Here is a 17,689-nt window from a genome sequence, read left to right as displayed (position 1 = left end):
CCCGATGCTCGCATCCATCCCGCCACGGCAGGGAGATGCTGGCGTCGGGGCGCTCGGCGCTGTCGATGGGGTAGGAGCCCTGGCACTCCCACTCGGCCGCCGCCGGCTCCTGCTCGTCGCTCTCGGAGCCCTGCACCGCGATCTGCGGGACCGGGCTGGCCTTCGCCTTCGGCTCCACGCTGGCCTTGTAGCCACCCTGGAGGGCTACGCCCTGCCCGGCTTCACTCTTGCCGCCCTCTTCGCTTCCCGGCGCCGGCTCCGGCTCATCGAAACTCACTTCTTGGACCGCTTCTTGTTTCTTGAAGGAGTCCCGGCGCTCGGAGAGGTTCAAGCGCCGCATGACCACCATCTCCTGGTCCCGGTCGTGCCTCTCCCCGAGCCGGGAACTGGCAGGGTGATAACCGTGGTCCCCGGGGTGTGCCAGTGCATCGCCCTCCCCGTTGGCCTCCCCATCCAGCGCAGGCATCTCCAGCCCCAGCTTGCGGCTGCCGACGGTTTTCTTCTCCGCCAGGATGGTGACGATTTTCTCAGCCGACTGGACGCGTTTGAGGAGGGGGGAACGGGGACAGTCGGCACTGCGGGGTCGTGAGCTCTGCCGGACGATGGTGGGGGGGGACAGGGTCTTGCCCTGGAAGGAATGGGGGGTTTTGGGGTATCCGGGGAGCGGGGATGGGGAGCGTTGGGGAGAAGGTGGGCGCTGGGTGGAGGAAGGGGTGCAGGCGAGGGGCGAGGGGGGGATGCTGCTGGTGGATTTGCGGCGTCCCACTTTGTAGCGTTGCCCACCCAGTTTGGGTGCCAGCCCGTGCAGGGAGCTGGGGCGCACGTGGCCGGCAGGTGACGTCGGGGTGCTGGAAGAGGGCGAGGTGCTCTGGGGGGACACAGCATCTGCTGCACAAAGAGAAACAGGTCACCGCGAGGGATGGAGGGACACACGGCATCCCCCCGCCGTGGCCTGAGCAAATATCCCCCCCACCCCCCGGCCCTGGTGCGTGTTGGGGGTACCTGGGGGCAGGTCGGGAGCGGGGCTGCGGCAGGGTGTCGTGGGACCCGGGGACAGGCTGTGCGTGGGGGACTCCGGGAGGCTCTCGCTGGAGGACAGCGAGTGATGGAGACCGGAGGAGAAGCTGCGGCTGGTGTGCAGGACTGACGACTGCTTGGAGATCTTCTTGAAAAGGGATTTTCTCCTGGGGGGTTGGGGGGGCAAAGACAAAGGTGGTGGCTACACAAAAAGCCTCAGCTTCTCCTTAAAGCTGGTGGCCACCAGTCTGCCAAGCTGGCAGCAACAGGACCCCCCTGGATCCCCCAGATGGCAGAGCCGGAGCATCCCCCCCAGCTCCAAGGACACCCCAGGACAAAATCCCATTTTATCCCGCCCGGGTTGTACCCACCTGTCCTGGCTGTCCCTTTTCCTGCTCTTCTTACTCCTCCGTGCCATCCTCGTCTTGGAGCTGTTTTTCCGAGCGGGGCCGATTTTAATGGAGGTGTTCTCCAGGGCAGTGGTCCGCAGGGCCACTTTATTCCCGCTCTGAAGGGATGGGAAATGAGTCACTGCAGCCCAAGCACCAGACCCGAAGCAGCTCCCGCCTCAGCGATGCCGGGGAGCCGCTGGATTGATGGGGGGTGCTGGGTGAGCAGAGCGGCGCCGCTCACCCACCTTCAACAGCAGCTCCACCACGTCCCGGTGAACTAAACCCAGCACCGACTCGCCGTTCACGTGTGTGATGAGATCGCCCGCTCTCAGCCCTGCTTCTTGCGCAGGGCTCCCCTCTTCCACGCTCTGCAATCAAAAGACCAAGATTTTCTTTGGCTCTAAGTTCCCTCCTGGGGTTTTCCCATTGGGAAACGCAGCGTCTGGCACCACCGGTCCCTCCCCGCCACGTACCCAGACCATATGGTGAACGGTATAGACGTCGCTGTCCCCCATGTAGACGCGGATGGCTCGCAGGGTGAAGCCGTACTTCTTGCCCGAGCTGTGGATGATGATGGGGGGCCGCAGGCTGGCGATGGCGAGGGATGAGTCTCGGCTTGGGGAGGAATCACGGGAAGAGGGGTTGGACGAGAGGGAGTGGGGGGAGATGGGGCTCATCAGGGCGCCGCCGCCGAAGTCGTCTGCAAGCAGGAGAAGGCGGTTCAGCCCAGAAGAATCACGCAGCGACTGCCATCCGGCAGGATAAACTGCGCGGCACGCGGACCTGAGGTGATGATGAGGGAGAGCGCTGAGACGGAGGCGGATTTGGGGACGCGGCTGCCCGGCGAGGCTCTCTGCCTGTCTGGCACATCCTTCTGGCTGCTCAGCCGACGGCTCCCGCCCGGCTCCAGGCCCCGGGGAGTGGAATTTTTGGTGCCAGTGCTGTTGCTCCGGAGGCGGATGCGGTTCAGGCTGACGAGATCGGCTGCACAGAGGGAAGGAGGGAGAATTTGGGGACGTGGAGAAGCCACTCCATGTCATACGGGACCATGACTGGTCCCAGAGCATCCCACCACAGCACCCACAGCCTACGCACCAGATAGTGCTGCTGGCTTCGCCGCGCCGCCGGTCCCTGCGTCAGGGTCTCCCAGCACAAACTTGGGTCTCTCTGGCTTGGAAAATGCCACGCAAGGGCTTTCATCCTCCGAGGAGAAGGCAAACTTGGGCATGGTGTCCAGGCTGTAGGTGCTGGGCAGCGCGGCGGGGCTGCGGCTTCGCTCATGCCGGGAGGTGTACGGCGTGGAGCTGCAGGACGTCCAGGAGCGGAGCCTGTGTGGGGAGAGCAGGAGGGCTCGGGACAACCACAAATGGGTGAGGGGGGTGGCACCGACCCGCTGCAGCACCCCCAGGCATGTCCCCCCAACAGCTCTGCAAACCCTTGGTGCCAGCACAAACCTTTGACACTGCTACAAACCCTCGATGCCAGCACAAACTTTTGACGCTGGTACAAACCCTTGGTACTGGCACAAAACTTTGATGCCGGCACAAACCCTTGGTGCTAGTACAAACCCTTGGTGCCAGCACAAACCTTTGATGCCAGAACAAACCTTTGGTGCTGGTACAAACCCTCAGTGCTGGCACAAACTCTCGGTGCTGGTACAAACCCTCAGTGCCAGCACAAACCTTTGATGCCGGCACAAACCTTTGGTGCTGGCATAAACCCTCAGTGCTGGCGCAAACCCTCGGTGCTGGCACAAGCCCACATCAGCATTGCATCCCCAGTCTCAGCACGCACCGGGGCTCTGTGCCCGCCAGCCGGCTCCTGTCCTCGTCTCCTGAGTGCCTGTCCCATCGCTCCTCTTTGTCCTCGCTGTGACTGCGGTCAGAGGACGAGAGGCTGAGGTTGGAGTTAGCCGCCAGGAATTCAGAGCTGCTGTACACCTGAGAAGGAGACGAGCTGTCAGCAAGGAGCAGAAATCCAGGCATGCCCATGTGCTCCAGCATCAGCCAGGACACCAAAGCCTGGCACAACTGTGCCAGCCACAGCACCCGTTGTTCTGGATGCTGGAGGAGGAATTGGAGCACCTTGCTGAAGCGATGGGAGCAGGAGGAGAACTGCCCGATCTCCACAGATGATTCCTCGTCGTTGGTCTCTTCATCCTCCGAATCCAAGTGGCGGTATCTCTCGGAGCGAGCTGAAAGCGAGAGCCAGAGCAGGCAGGGCTGTCACCCCGCCTGCAACACACCATGTCCCGCCTGCCCGCCGCGGGACCTGCGCCTGTGGGGAGCTGTGTTGTGGCTGCCAGCCTGGCCCCAAATCCCAGGAGAGTTTTGGGGTGAGAAATTAAGGCTTTAGGTAAGGCTGAGCAGCCTGGAAACAGGATTGCATCTGTTTTGTGACTTTGGTTGTAAAGTGACCAACTTCACCCAGGAGATTTTCATCTCCCGTGGGAGCATCCGACCTGCAGCCGGGATAACGGGTTGGTGGTGCTGCGGGGGGGAAAGGGGATGGATTTGGCCTCACTGTCGAAGTAGCTGGTGTCATCCTCCGACTCCAGCTGGGGGATGAACTCAGCCTTCTGCCGCAGCAAGCCGTTCCAGTCCAGGTGGAGGAAGAAGGAATGGTGCTTCACCTCGTGCGCACCCCCTGCCAGGCAGAAAAACCCACGTCAGGGGGATGGGGCAGGCCCCGGGGTGCTCCCAAACGGCAGCACGGTCTCTCCTCCATGCAGAGCAAATGGCTTAAAACAAGATGGACCAGAGCCCTGTGCTGCCTTCCCAGGATGAACCCCGAGCAGGGGATCTCCTCCGAGCATCCTCAACACAGCAGGACACACTTTGGTTTCAGCGCCATGCAAGCTTGGCCTGCATTGGGGTGTCAGGTCACCCCCCGAGGGCTTGCGGGGGGGCTGTCACGCGTACCGGTGCCCAAGCGCTCGAGGGGACATTGCCTCAGCAACCGCGTGATCAGGTCCTGGGCGTCCGCGGGAAGAGCTTCGTCTCCTTCTGGCCACATAATTTCATCTGCAAGGAAAAAGGAAAAGGAATTTGGAGTGGCTGGAAGAGTTTGGACACGGCAGGAGTTGTGAAGATGAAGGAGAAGACACTTCTGGGCAAGAGAAAAGTCCCTCAGGAGCTGCAGCAGATCCTCAGAAACTGCGAAATCAAAGCTCGAGGAGCCTCCTCACAATCCAGCTGAGTATGAAATGAAGGAATGAAGCTCTCCACGGCTTAAGGATGAGCCATGATTGCCAGGAAGGGTGAACCCAGGAGCAAAGTTGCCACCGACACTCACCACTGATGACCTGCCCGAAGAGCTCCTCAGGGGTGTCCCCAAAGAAGGGGACGCAGCCCACCAGGAACTCGTAGAGGATGATGCCCATGGCCCACCAGTCAACAGGCTTCCCGTAGCCCTGTATGAGGATGACTTCTGGGGCGATGTACTCCGGAGTGCCACACACCTGCGTGGGAAGCAGCAGCTGACACCTCTGCCATGACCTTTGCAACAATTCCCGAGGTGATCCCGGTCCCTGGTGATGGCAGATTGGCCAAGCGGAGCAGGACCTCGTACCTGCTTGTCCATGAATTCCCGCGTGTCCTTCTCCATATGCCCTTCGTAGAGGTTCGTAGTCATGTTCATCAAGCCGATCTTTGACAAACCGAAGTCTGTCAGCTTTATGTGGCCCATGGAGGTGATGAGCAAACTGCAAGAGAAAACAGACACCCCACAACGATGCTGTTTGCTTCTGGGGAGACCTGAGCAGGACCAGCCGGACCCCAGGACCTCTGGTCCTGGTGCAACAGCACAGAACCAGGTCTTTGGGCACCAAAACCCATGACCTCCTTTGTCTTATCCTCTTGGTTTGGATCAGTCCCTTTCGCTTCCCCACCCAAACCCAACCCCATCCTTGCTCAGACCTGACCCATGTCCTCACTTGTCGGGTTTGAGGTCCCGGTGGACGATGCCGTAGTTGTGGAGATACTCCAGTGCAAGAACGGTCTCAGCAAAGTACATCTTCGCCATGTCGACGGGCAGTGGGCCCATGTTCTTCAACAACGTGGCACAATCCCCCCCTGCGGGGACACAGGGAGCTCAGAGAAGGCAGAGAGGTCAGCAGGCAGGGCTACGCTGCCTCTCCTGCCATGCAGGCTCCCAGCCAGAGCCTCCCGTCCCTCCTCAGAGCAGCGCTGATCCCTGGGCATGGGGACAAACACTCTCCTGGGCGAGCATGGCCACCACCTTCATCAACATGAGACTCAGGATCACAAAAGCATCTCCTTGTGCTTCCCCCTGCTCCCTGGAGCAGAGCAGGGCAGAAGATGTCTGTGTGGTGCCCTCTATGCTCAAACATTCATACGCTCCCCTCCTCGTGCGCCACCCAGCCCCGAATCCCGTTCTCACCTTCCACGTACTCCATCACCATGCAGAGGTGTCGCTTCGTCTCGAAGGAGCAGAACATGCTGACCACGAAGGGGTTCTCCGCGAAGGTGAGGATGTCCCTCTCCACGAACACCTGCTGGATCTGGTTCCTCAGGATGAGGTTCTGCTTGTTGATTTTCTTCAAGGCAAAGCGCTGCCGCGTCTCCCTGTGCCTCACCAGGTACACGGCCCTAGGAGAAGTGAAACGGCTGGACCTCAAGGCGTGTCCTCCAACCACTGGGACCAACCACATGGACAGGGAGGACTTTGGAGACGTTTACAGAGAGACAAGTGTTAGGAACTTCCCAACTCACCCGTAAGCCCCGTTGCTGATCAGCTTGATGGTCTCAAAGTCTCCCTCGCAGGGCTTCCTCCGAGGAGCAGTGACCAAAGGCTGGCTCTGAAGAAGACACAGAAGGTTTTTATCACTTACCGGTGTGCCAGCGCTCTGAGTGCAGGCAGGAGTTCACTGAGCACTGTCAGGTATCACCTCCAAATCCTCCGTGGTGCCAGAGGACATCCCTCCCTGAGCCCTCTCCAGCCACAAACCCCAAACCAGAAGACTGAGATGCTCTGCAGATCAAGAGCTCACTCAGCTCTATCCACTCAAGAAGCCAGACGAAGGACTGTGAGATATTACACCTGGATACAGCAGTCACCCTTGGGGACAACCCAAATTAACGTCTCCCAGACTTAAGACAGCAGAGAGGCTGCTTTGAGGAGCTTCGGTGTGGGGTGAGGCAGCAGGTGGGACACGCAGGTAGGGCCACACTCACCTCACAGGCATCATCGTTCTCCGGTGTGATGGTGTTCCCGCTGTCAAAGTGATCCAGCTGGACCATTTCTGCAGAAGACAGAGATGGTTTTCACCTTCTTCATGCTCAACCCCCACCAAAACAACCCCCCACCAACCACTCTCCCTCTAAACTCGGAGATCCGGTGGGGATTTAGCCACACGCTTTGCTCGAGTTATCATATGGAGAAATTCAGGTCACGGCGTTAAGAGGTTCAACCCGAGGTTAAGCATTTATATAATTCTCTTTTTGCCATAGTCATTCCCTGGGTTCTTGGGGGATTATGGTTCCCCCCCAGAGCCGTGGTTTCCTATGGATTAAGCGTTCTTGAGCTTAAGCTGCTTTGCTGAACATGTTGGGAGCAATAACAAGGGATGTGGGGCTGGCCTGGAGACTTGGGCACCATCCTGGTCCTGCTGTGACCCACCTCATGACACCAGCTCAGCCCTGCTGGTCCCCCTGCCACCTCCCAGTGCTTGTTCACACTCGACAATGGCCAAGCTGTGAGTCCACATCCCACTGCAGACCTCAGGGCCACCAATCCAAACTCTTCCCTACCCTCCAGTGGGTCCTTGACAAGCCCCAGTTGGCTGATGATGTATCGGGGAATATCGGTCTTTATTCCCTGGCCAACTTTGGCATGGCCTTCTGCAGCTTCCAGGAGATGGTAAAACTCCTCCGGGTCAAACTCCTGGATGGGGAAAACCAAACACAACTGAAGAGCAAGACTTCACAAAGTTAAACCTTTCCTCTAAGCCTTTCAGGTGACACCTGTAATTGGGGACAGGTTCTGGACGCTTGCAGAAGAAAGCTAAACCCTCTGCTCCTGTTCCTAGCATTGTTCCTGCATCATTCCCCATGTAAAGGCTTGATGGAAAAAAAATGTGGCCCCATGAGTTGGCCTTGGAGGAGAAATCAAGGAGAGCACACCACCAGCAGCACGCTTCATTGTGGCTCCTTCTTTCAGCTGTAGGAACAGCACAAAGGTGGGTGCTTTAGAAATTCAGCACAACAGCTAAAAAAACGCCTGAAAATGGATGAGAAAGCTTGCCAAGAAGTTCACATCTCCCTACTCCGCTAGGAAAAACCAGCTTCTCCTCTCTGAGAAATGGCTTTAATGCTAGAAATAGTCTTAGCTCCTTGCTACAGCCCGGGCAGGATGGTGAGGAACAGCGATTCCCAGGGTGAACCGTGCAGGTGGTGAGAAGATGCCTCATCTTTCATGGTCCACGCCTGCCCGGAGAGGAGGCAAAGCTTCATGAAAGACAAGATACATCAGGAGCTGCCATGTCTTACCAGGCACTCCAGAAGGCGAGCAGGACGGGAGATGATGATCAGCAGCTTCCTCACCAGCTGGTCGATAAACTTCACCTCCTCACTCTCTGAACGCTCCTGAGCCTGCCGGAGAGGAGACAGAAGCCAGGTGTCTATCGGTGGCCTCGGGAGATGGCACCAGGCAGGGAACTGCCCCATACTCACATCTCGGAGCATCTTCTCGAGTTTTTCCTGCAGCTCCATGAAGTAGCGGGAGGTGATGAGAGCTCCCTGGGACTTTGCCAGGCAGTCACGGGCCAGCTCGATGATCTGGTGGTGGATGAAGCCCAGCACCCCGTCTGCCAGAGGCAGAGTGCTGCTTGGAGAGAAGTTTCTGATGGTGTCCTGCAGACGCTCTTCCATTTGGGCTGTGGCCTGCAAGGCAGAATGGATGGTGATGCCCAGGAACACATTGCCCCCACACCATGCGTTGGGTCTGGCCAGCCCAAATCTCATGCTACCACCTCCCACAGCTCCAATACCCACGTGCACACCCTGGGACCCAACTTCCAGCAGGATGGAGAAGCTCCACCAAAGTTGCCAGAGACCTCTGCCGGCATGTGTGATAACGCAGACCCACAGGTCCCTGCCTCCCCCATTCATGACCACGTCTCCAGGTTCCTCCAACACCCCCTGGTATATCTACCCATGCATTCTACATGCCACAAGGGAGAAGAGGTTGTTCTGGAGAAGATGCTGTTGGGATGCCACAGAGGCACTAACGTGCTCGTCCTTCCCAGTCCCAGCAGTTACCTTGGGGAATCGCTCCTTGTAGACATGGTTCATCATCACAACCTCATTATCGAACGTTCCACTCGTCCGCCCAGGGCTGCAGAGGGAGGAAACCAGTTGTGTCATGAGGTCCAAGTGATTTACATCTACGCAAATAGCTACTAACCCTGGAGAGCAATTTGTTTCCTCCTCCTAACTCCCTGTCCCAAGCGGTTAAAGCTCATCCGAGTGGAGCCATCAGCCTTGGGACAGCACTTCCAGCAGCAGCAATCCCACCATGCGTGGATCTGGAGGTCCCTGGGTCCTTAACTTGAGTCTGCCAAACTCAAGTCACTTAAAAATCCAGAGCTGAGAGTTGGGTCCATCGATCGACCTGGCTTTGAGGAGTGAGCTCACCCTTTCGTTCCTCTGCATCCCAAAATTTCCCACCATCGTCACCCTTTTTGCAGCTCATCAGCAAAAACAACTCAACCAAACCCCATGGTGGACGCAAGGACCTTCGTTAAACAAGGCTTCTCTCTTACCCTCACCCCTGCCTGGTGATCCCATTATGCAAAGCAAGTCACAGGAGCAGCCTCGTTAACTGCTGTATAATAAATGGGGTGATTAAAACCAGACCCAAGCCGCTCGCTGCCAGCCCCAGCCCAGCCCCAGGTCAGCCTTTGCTGTGCCAGCCACAGAGCTGGCATCTCCTTGGTGAAGACTTTGCCACCTACAAAACCCCACCAGATAATTAATCTGACTTAAATGAAATTTCAGCTGGCAACACGCAGGGCTATGGCTCTGCCTCTGATGAAAAGAGGGTCGGGACCTTTTTCTGTAGGAAAAGAGAATTTAACCAAAACATCCCCTGTAAAAATCACAAGCTCCTGGTGCTGGACAAGCAGAAACGTGACCAGCAACTTGAGTGGGACATGGTCTTGGAGCAGCAACATGGAGCTCACAGGTCTGTAGGGTCAGCTTGATGCTGTCTCCAAATTTTCCTTTCTCCAGCCCACAAATGTCCATCCACATGCATTCCTAAATTTTTGCAGAAGCAAAGGCCAGGCTGATGCTCAGTCCCAGCAAACACAGGTGATGTTTCCCAATCCAAGCCCAGAAATGTGATTTTTAACCTTTTAATGGCAGGTCAGGCCAGTGGCCTCCCAGCTGTGCCCTGCAAGGATGGCCACTACTTGGGCTTCTGCTTGGCGGCCCCCTTCTCTCCACCAAAACCTTTGAGACAATTGAGCCAGAAGCTGCAAACCAACTATTTTGGACCAAATCCCACTTTCTCCATCTTCAACCCCAGGAAAACTCGCTCTCAGGTGTCATCTGCTGCCAGGAGAGCAACGCTGCATCCCAACAGCCAAGAAGATGCTGAGAACCAACCCTAACACCCAAAATCGTGGCACTTAGGATCATAAAATCTTAGACTCATGGAATGGTTTGGGTGGGAAGGGACCTGTAAAGGTCATCTAGTCGTCCCCCCCCTGCCATAAGCAGGGACACCTTCCACTAGATCAGGCTGCTGAGAGCCTCCGTTTCCAGGGATGAGGCATCTACAACCTCAAGCCATAACTTCTCCGTTCCCTGACAAGGGGAAAACCCGTATCGGGCTCAACACCTCAGGACGGGCTCAGCAGGACCAGGACATCCCAGGAACAGCTCACGAGAGGGCAGAGGATGCACTGGACGTGCCGGTACCCAGCACATCCTCCTGGCAGCGCCGTGGGTGCTCCCCACAGCGGGCGCCGTACCTGAGGCTCCTGGATCGTGGGCGCAGGCAGGGCGAGTGCCGCCCCTCCTCGTCCGTGACACTCTCCGTACTGCGGAAATGCTTAGAAAGGAAATGCAGCTCGTCGGGGGTGGGCTGGTACGGCAGCTGGTGCAGGCGCTCCTGGGAGGACGAAGATGACTGGAAAGAAAAATGAGATGCAGGGGATCAGGAGATGGCTCCATGCTTCCAGGCACCGGGGTGAAAACCAGCAAGCCCACGAGGAAAATATTCCTCAGAGCCTCTTAGGAGGCTGAAAATATTGATGGGCAGCACACTCTGCACTCAGTAACATGAAATACAGACAGCAAGGGCAGCCCGGGGAGGGCTGTGCTGCCCACTCCCACCCCAAACCCTCCCTGCTCTCCCACTCAATCCGGCTCCGCTGAGCCCCTTCCATTGTACCTGCAGCATCCTGGGTGGCTCCTGCCCATGACATGCTGGGATGCTGTAACACCCAGCATCCCAGCCCGGGGATGCTCTAACACCCAGGACGCTGTAATGCCCGGGGATGCTCTAACACCCAGGATGCTCTAACACCCAGGATGCTGTAATGCCCAGGGATGCTGTAACGCCCGGGGATGCTCTAACACCCAGGGATGCTGTAACACCCAGGGATGCTGTAATGCCCGGGGATGCTCTAACACCCAGGGATGCTGTAAGCCGTTAGCCAAGCTCTACAGCTTTCTTAAAAGCACATTTGGGAAGCACAATGCAGTTAAAGCACATGGTCCTCTAGGAATGGAGGGGCTGCCTAGGAACTGACACCATGAGGCTCAGGAGGCGTTTCACCAAAAATCAAGGATTTTGGGTTCTTCTCAGAAAGCAAACGTTACCGAAACAGTGGAGCTGGGGGTGTTGGTCCCATAGCCAGAGGAGGGTAGCGAAGCCAGAGACCACCTTCTGCCATCAGCCCTGCGAGTGCAAACGTGCCGATCACATACAGGAAAAAAAAGCAACATCTAAATGCAAATAAATAACGTCAGAGTGATAAGGAGGGGGAAGAGGACGCAGGTTTGGCTTGGATAATAAAGCCCTGAACCCTCTTTTCAGAAAGGACTGAAAGGGGGTGAGATGAGAGGCGTTTGCAGGTGAGGTGGGGTGTCCTGCAACCCTGGTGTGCAGGGCACAGGGACAGCAAGCAGGGTCCCCACGAAGGGACTGTGCTGGGGCTTGGTTGGGTGGTGAATCCACTTCAGATGGGGAAAAAAAAAAAACAACACAACAAACCCCAACCCTGTGAGAATCTGATTTTTAATTAGAGCAAAATTCAGCCTTCTGGGACTTTGTTCTATGAGAAATTGAGATTCTTAAAGATCCATCCTGAGACAACAGGCGCCGCGGCGCAGAGCCCGGTTATAAACAGGAAGGCAACCGCTCATACGTAGGCGAATGCTTCCTCTTGGAGACGTTTCTAATGGATGGGGCAACGTCCACGTCAAGACAAGGGCCTTCACCTCCCACCGCCGTTTCCCGTGCGGGGCTGAGGACGGTGGGAACTGGCGGGGTGCCAGACCCAGCACCACCGTGTGCCCTCGCTGCCGGCGGACTCACACAGCCCCAGCCCCGCAGTTTGGCTTTTTATTCTGTCGTAAGAGTGAAAAGCATCTGAAAGCCTCCAGCTTTTTTCCGTGTGATGATCAATGGTTTTAAATCAGCCGTCCGCCCCCATGTGTGCAATTAATTAATTAGTTAAACAGGATTTTGTGTCTTGAGCGGTGAGGGCTGGGGAGGGGACGCAGCGAGGTGTGTCTCCGTGGGGACTCAGCCGAGCATCCGTCCCCAGACATGGGGGATCCGTCCGGACCATCCGTCCCCATCAGACAGATGCTGAGCATCCGTGGGGAGCACCCGGAGCGGGTCTGAGCTGGTGGCTGGGGACAGTGGGGTGGGAACAGGGATATTTGTGCTCCTGGAGCTGCACGGAACCTGGTCCTAGAGCAAAATCTCCCGCCCAGGGATGCACACAAAGAAGGGCCGTGCCGATGAGGAGCGAACATCTCCCCAGAACGCAGCCCCAGCCCGTCCCTGTGCTCACCTGTCAGTCCGAGGAGCATGGCTGGGGTGGTGGGAGGCACCGGCCGCGGCAGAGCGGACAACACCAGGCCAAAAATCAGGGAGAAAAAAAGCCAACAAAAAAAAATCAAAACAAATCACTTGAGATCAACAGAACAGTCCCAGGTGGGGAATTATAATTATTAATGAATATTAATGGTCGGGGAGGGAGGCTGGGAGCTCACCTGCGGGCGAAGGGGAAGTTGATGGAGGTGCTGGCGGAGAAGTTGCGTGGGCTGTCCAAGGGGCTGCTCCCCGCTGTGGGGAGAAAGGGGGAAAAGTCACCCCGATACCCACCCCAGGGTGCTGCCACCTGTTCCTTCAGGAGAAAGGGGGTAAATCGCTTCCCAAGCTATTCCCTCCTGGGAAAGGCCCCCACGGCCAGGAGCCAGCCTACTGCTGCTAACAAGGTGCTGCAGAAGCAGCAGGGTCCCCCACTGCCCCTCCAAAGCATTCAGCGAATTTGGGGAGATTCTCTACTCATCCCCTGGGATACCCCTTACCTGTTGGCACGGAGAGAGGGGAGAGAGGCCGCGAGAGGGTCGGAGAGGGGGTGCCAACCACTAAGCTCTTCCTATTGCTGCTTCGGCAACTAGGGAAGAAAAAGAGGGAATTAATTTGGGGAAGTGAAAGAGAGAGACAGGGCTGGATGGGCTCGAGCACATACGGGTCTGCCTGAGCATGATGCCCTGAGCCAGGGGACATGGGTGCTGTCACCCCATCGACTATGGATCTCCTGCCGCAGGGAAGATCTGTCCCCGGTTCAACACTGCCGAAGACATACTGACAGGGTCATTTTTAACAACAAACTGTCTCATCGAGGTCCCACTTCTGGTTTTGGCTCGCTAGGGGAGGGCAGAGGCAGGCAGCCCCTTGGGCAACAACAATAGAAAAAGGGATGTAAAAGGAGGAAGTGATGGAAACGCCATGCGGCCACAACCTGACCTGCTCCATCGCGTGGAAAATGCCCCCCCAGTTCCTATAAGCCTCCCTACACTTGGTGGTCCCCACGTCACAGAATCCCAGAATCATTTTGGTTGGAAAAGCCCTTGCAGCTCCTCCAGCCCAACCATGACCCTCCCCCTGACCCTTCCCAACTCCCCCAGATCCCTCAGCGCTGGCTCAGCCCGACTCTTCAACCCCTCCAGGGATGGGGACTCCACCACTGAAAAGTGGGGAGGACGGTTGGTCCCCGACTCCCCGAGACTCTGCGGCACTGCTGGGCGTTGGCGATGCCGCGGCAGGGGCTGGCTCAGCAGGCAGCGGGGGGAAGCCACGTGTGCTGGCGCGGGGTGAAAAGCAGCACGCCGCGCAGGTCCCCGCTGACGGTGCTGGCACCTCGACACTCCAGACACCCCAAAACCCCCATCCTGGTGCCACATCCCAGCATCCTGCAGAGCTGCTCTGAAACAACGGGAAGGTCACATCCACAAGTGTCAGGTCTCCGTATCACCATCTCCATTCCCACCCTCCCACCTCACAAGATTTCAATCCTTCTTGCAGGAATTCCCTTTTTCCTTTCCTTTCAGCCCTTCTCCAAGCCCTGAGCCCAAGGCTACCTTGCAAGTATGGCCCGGTCTCGACAGCAGGCCCAGCAGGGATGCGGCAGCCCCTCTCCCACCATACGCAGCCCATTTCAACCCCGATTAAAATATGATCAGCTCATTTAAGTTCTCTTTCACTCTGCCAAGAGGAAACTGCAGACAGCCACAGCACAGAGCAGAAGTTCAAGCATGAGGACATCCTTCCCCTTCCTCTGTCTGCACTTCCTCAGGCTGCAAATTTTTCTGAATTTCCTTGCCAGGCCGGGAACGGGATCCAACATGGATGCCACTAATTAAAGGACATTGTTTAACATCACGCCGCGGCCAGATACACCTGCAAAAATCAAGAGGCTGACCCTGGAGCGAAGGGATTGTCCCCGGATCCCAAAAGGAGAAGTGAACAGCAGATGTGGTATCCAGGGTGCAAAGGAGGGCGTTTCACAACATCCCACCCCTCCAGATGGATGCACTTGGTACTGACACACAGCCAACGCCGGCGCCACGTGGTCAGAGCCCCACAAGTGTGGTCAGAGTCCTGGATATGGGGCCAGAGCTCTGCACGCCTGGCCAGAGTGTCACACACGTGGCCAGAGCCCTGGCCACGTGGTCAGAGCTCCACATGCGTGATCAGAGACCCAGACATGTGGTCAGAGCCCTGGACACGTGGTCAGAGCTCCACACACGTGGCCAGAGCTTCACACCTGTGGCCAGAGGCCTGGACACGTGGTCAGAGCCCCGCACAACCAGCACATGGTGACATCCAGCACCACATCACCTCCCACTGGCATCTCCCCCCCAAGGGACTCCTCCTGCTCCCACCCTAAAACCAGAACCCCCAACTCTTCTGCTGAAGACTGAAGGTCTTGGCCAAGACAGCGACCGGGGAGGCTGCTTTGGCCCCCCCCTCCAAACCCTCCTCTGCTGGCTGCACCCTCCCTGTAGCCAGGATGAGGGTCCCTGGGTGCCCCCCAGGACACTCACCCCCGACCACCCTGAGCTCACCCGGAGCTGCAGCGGCTCTGGAGGGCTTGAGCCTCCTGCTCAGCGCCGGAGCTGAGCCGTGATACCGGGGCCGGCGGAGGGGGGGGAGAGGAGGCAGAAACCTTTCCCCCCCCCCTCCATGTCAATCATTCACCCCCTCCCATCCCTGCCCAGCCCCTCCATTTGCTTTTCTGACTTAAACACAGGCTGAAACACCAATTGCAGCACCCACAGCTGCAAACTCACAGCCCAGCACCCACCCCTGGAGCAAGAGCAAACCGCAGCCTCTCGCTGCCGCCGGCTCTGCGCGCCGGCTGGGAAACCGAGGCACTGCAAGAGAACCCGCCGCCCCCCCGGGGTGGCACAGGCAGAGCTTCGGTAGCCAGGAGGGCTACAGAGAGCAGCCAGCTTGGGCGCCGCTTCGCCATTTGGTCCCACCACGGGGTGCATCTGGGTCTTGCAGGAGGGGACGTCCCCGGGGACGAGGAGCTTGCCCCTGCTTGTTTGGTTTCATTTTGGAAGTGAAAATAAACCTTTAATGTAGCAAGTTCCAGTAATGGTGACACAGAGGGAGGCCGACGTTTCCTGTTTCCGCGCGCTCCACCCTCGGCTCCGCAACCATCTTGCGCCACTTTAACCCCCCTTCGCCTGATGCATCATCTCCAGCTGGTTCCCATCCTTCCCGGCACGGAAACCTCGGGCTAGAAACCAGCTTCGGGGTAGAGACGAGCTGCCGAGCCCTGAAGGCAGGAGCTGGGGCTGGTTTCCCTCTCTGCCTCCATCACCTAATTGCACATTTGGTACCAAAAATGGAGTGGAAAATTGCCGTCAGCATCTCCCGCGCTGCTCACGCTGAGGCAGCCTAGGCCTCGGCGCTGCCGTTGCCATCCAGCACTTATTTCAAAGGATGTGGAAAGTGTGTGACAGCTGGTGTGACCCCGAAGCCTGGAGCAAAATAATGTGTCCCCCGTCCCTGAGGCTGCTTGCGAGGAGGAACCAGCACCTCCCAGCACCCCCACCAGCACCCAGCCTTGGCACGGCGCGGTCGGGGTGTCCGCAGGCAGGAGACAGCAGGATCTGGCACCTTCCCGGAGCTGTGGGAAGGGCAGGATCTGGCTGTGCAGCACGATGCTGATGTCTCTAACTGGGAAATGGCTCCGCCACGAACCGGGCAAGCGGCGTCGGGTGGCAAGGAGTCAGCACCGTGTGACACCGGCCACGCGAAACCACCCGAGCGTAGGCAGGGCCACCACCGGGAGACGCACGGAGGGGGCTGCAGCATCCCGCTCCTCTCCCGCAGGATCCGACCCCTCAAACTTCCCGGGGTGGTAGAACATCCCGTGTCAGACGCCAGCCCGGCGCTGGGCACCGCCAGCGGGTGAACACCGGTGGTTTGGGGCAAAGCAGGAGCAGGGTGCGAGGGCAGGGGCAGGAGCCGTGTAGCTCGGAAAAGACCTTTAAGATCGAGTCCAACCGTAAACCTCGCGCTGCCAAGCTCACCACTAAACTGTGTCCTTAAGCGCCACGTCTACACATCTTTTAAATCCCTGCCGGGTTGGTGACTCAACCCCTTCCCCGGGCAGCCTGTTCCAGGCTTGATAACCCTTCCAAGGGACAAGGGAGCGGGCGCAGTCTCAAAGGGCAAGCGGGCGGCTCCGCTCCCGCCTGCGTGATGAAGAGCACGGGTCGGCTCACCCAGCTCCTTTCTTTGCATGGCTGCAGAGAATATTTTTCCTCCATATTCCCCAAACGGAGAGATTTGGGGAAGTGCCGTGGATCACCACATCCTGGAAAAATCAGTTTCCAGTGGGATAAGTTTATATTTAACGGCAAAACCTGCCAAACCAAGCAGCCGCATCCCGAGTTTCTCCTCCACGAGTTGTGACGGCGCTGAACTCGGCTTCCTCCGGGGATGGAGGCTGGGCTGGGGGAGCCTGGGGACGGGGGGTTTGGATGGTGAAACGCAACACGCCGCCTGGCACAGAGCACACACAACCCCACCACATCTTCACAACCCCACCAGGCACCCGGCATCACTCTGGGGAGCCGCTCTGGCCCCTCGCCCCACCCCAGCACAAAGCCTGGTGCTGCGGATGCTCTTATGAACCCACCCCGGAGCAACGCGCCGGGCACCTCCCAAGAGCCAAATCCCAAACCCTCGCAGGGAATCACGGGGTAACGAGTTGGGTACAGACTTATTTATTTCTTCGCACTGCAAGAAAACATCCTAAAGAAACTGCCCCACGCCCTGGGACGCATCCCTGCACGTCCCCGTGCCGCAGTTTCCCATCAGGGGGTAGGAAATGGTACCTGCTACGTCTGCTGGCACGTTTTTCTGCGGTGTGCGAGGTGTGAACAGCCACGGGCAGCATCCACGGAGAAGAAAAGCCCCGTCAGCCATCGAACCATGGGCCGTCCTGCCCCGCGCCGACCATCTCAGCATCCCCCCGCAGGAAATGAGGATCCCTCAACCCTCCTAATCCCGCTAAATAACATCATATGCTTTCTGCCCACTGCAAAATAGGCCAGGCCGGTTCTCGACGTGGATTCTAGGAATACCAATGAGAGAGGAGCAAATCCGCTCCCTTCATGAGAATTACAGCCTCATCACGCTCAGCTGGAAACGGATCGCTGCCCAGATCATCTCTCCAATTACTCATCTCTCCTGCCCCCCCCCCCCCCCCC

At 57.9% G+C, this 17,689-nt stretch overlaps 1 protein-coding gene across 1 annotated transcript; it reads right to left on the bottom strand.

Moving 5' to 3' along the window:
* Position 1: 1 nt before the first annotated feature.
* Positions 2-17,643, bottom strand: MAST3 (microtubule associated serine/threonine kinase 3; the record flags this gene model as incomplete). The annotated part of the gene is made up of 27 exons (XM_026864909.1): positions 17,315-17,643; positions 12,983-13,071; positions 12,665-12,737; positions 12,463-12,483; positions 11,261-11,339; positions 10,408-10,565; positions 8,690-8,765; positions 8,102-8,311; positions 7,919-8,020; positions 7,181-7,313; positions 6,605-6,672; positions 6,143-6,228; positions 5,811-6,019; positions 5,344-5,482; positions 4,980-5,112; positions 4,704-4,869; positions 4,331-4,432; positions 3,933-4,055; positions 3,494-3,603; positions 3,204-3,349; positions 2,505-2,737; positions 2,193-2,393; positions 1,883-2,109; positions 1,655-1,777; positions 1,389-1,525; positions 1,003-1,184; positions 2-885 (listed from the first exon to the last, which is right to left on the bottom strand). Coding segments are annotated over exons 1-27 (4,272 nt in total), but the record flags the coding sequence as incomplete, so codon positions are not given.
* Positions 17,644-17,689: the final 46 nt, after the last annotated feature.

This window comes from Athene cunicularia (assembly GCF_003259725.1).
Source record: "Athene cunicularia isolate RWA chromosome 28 unlocalized genomic scaffold, athCun1 chr28_part1, whole genome shotgun sequence".
Lineage (NCBI taxonomy): Eukaryota > Metazoa > Chordata > Aves > Strigiformes > Strigidae > Athene > Athene cunicularia.
This window is presented reverse-complemented; position numbering and strand designations above follow the sequence as displayed.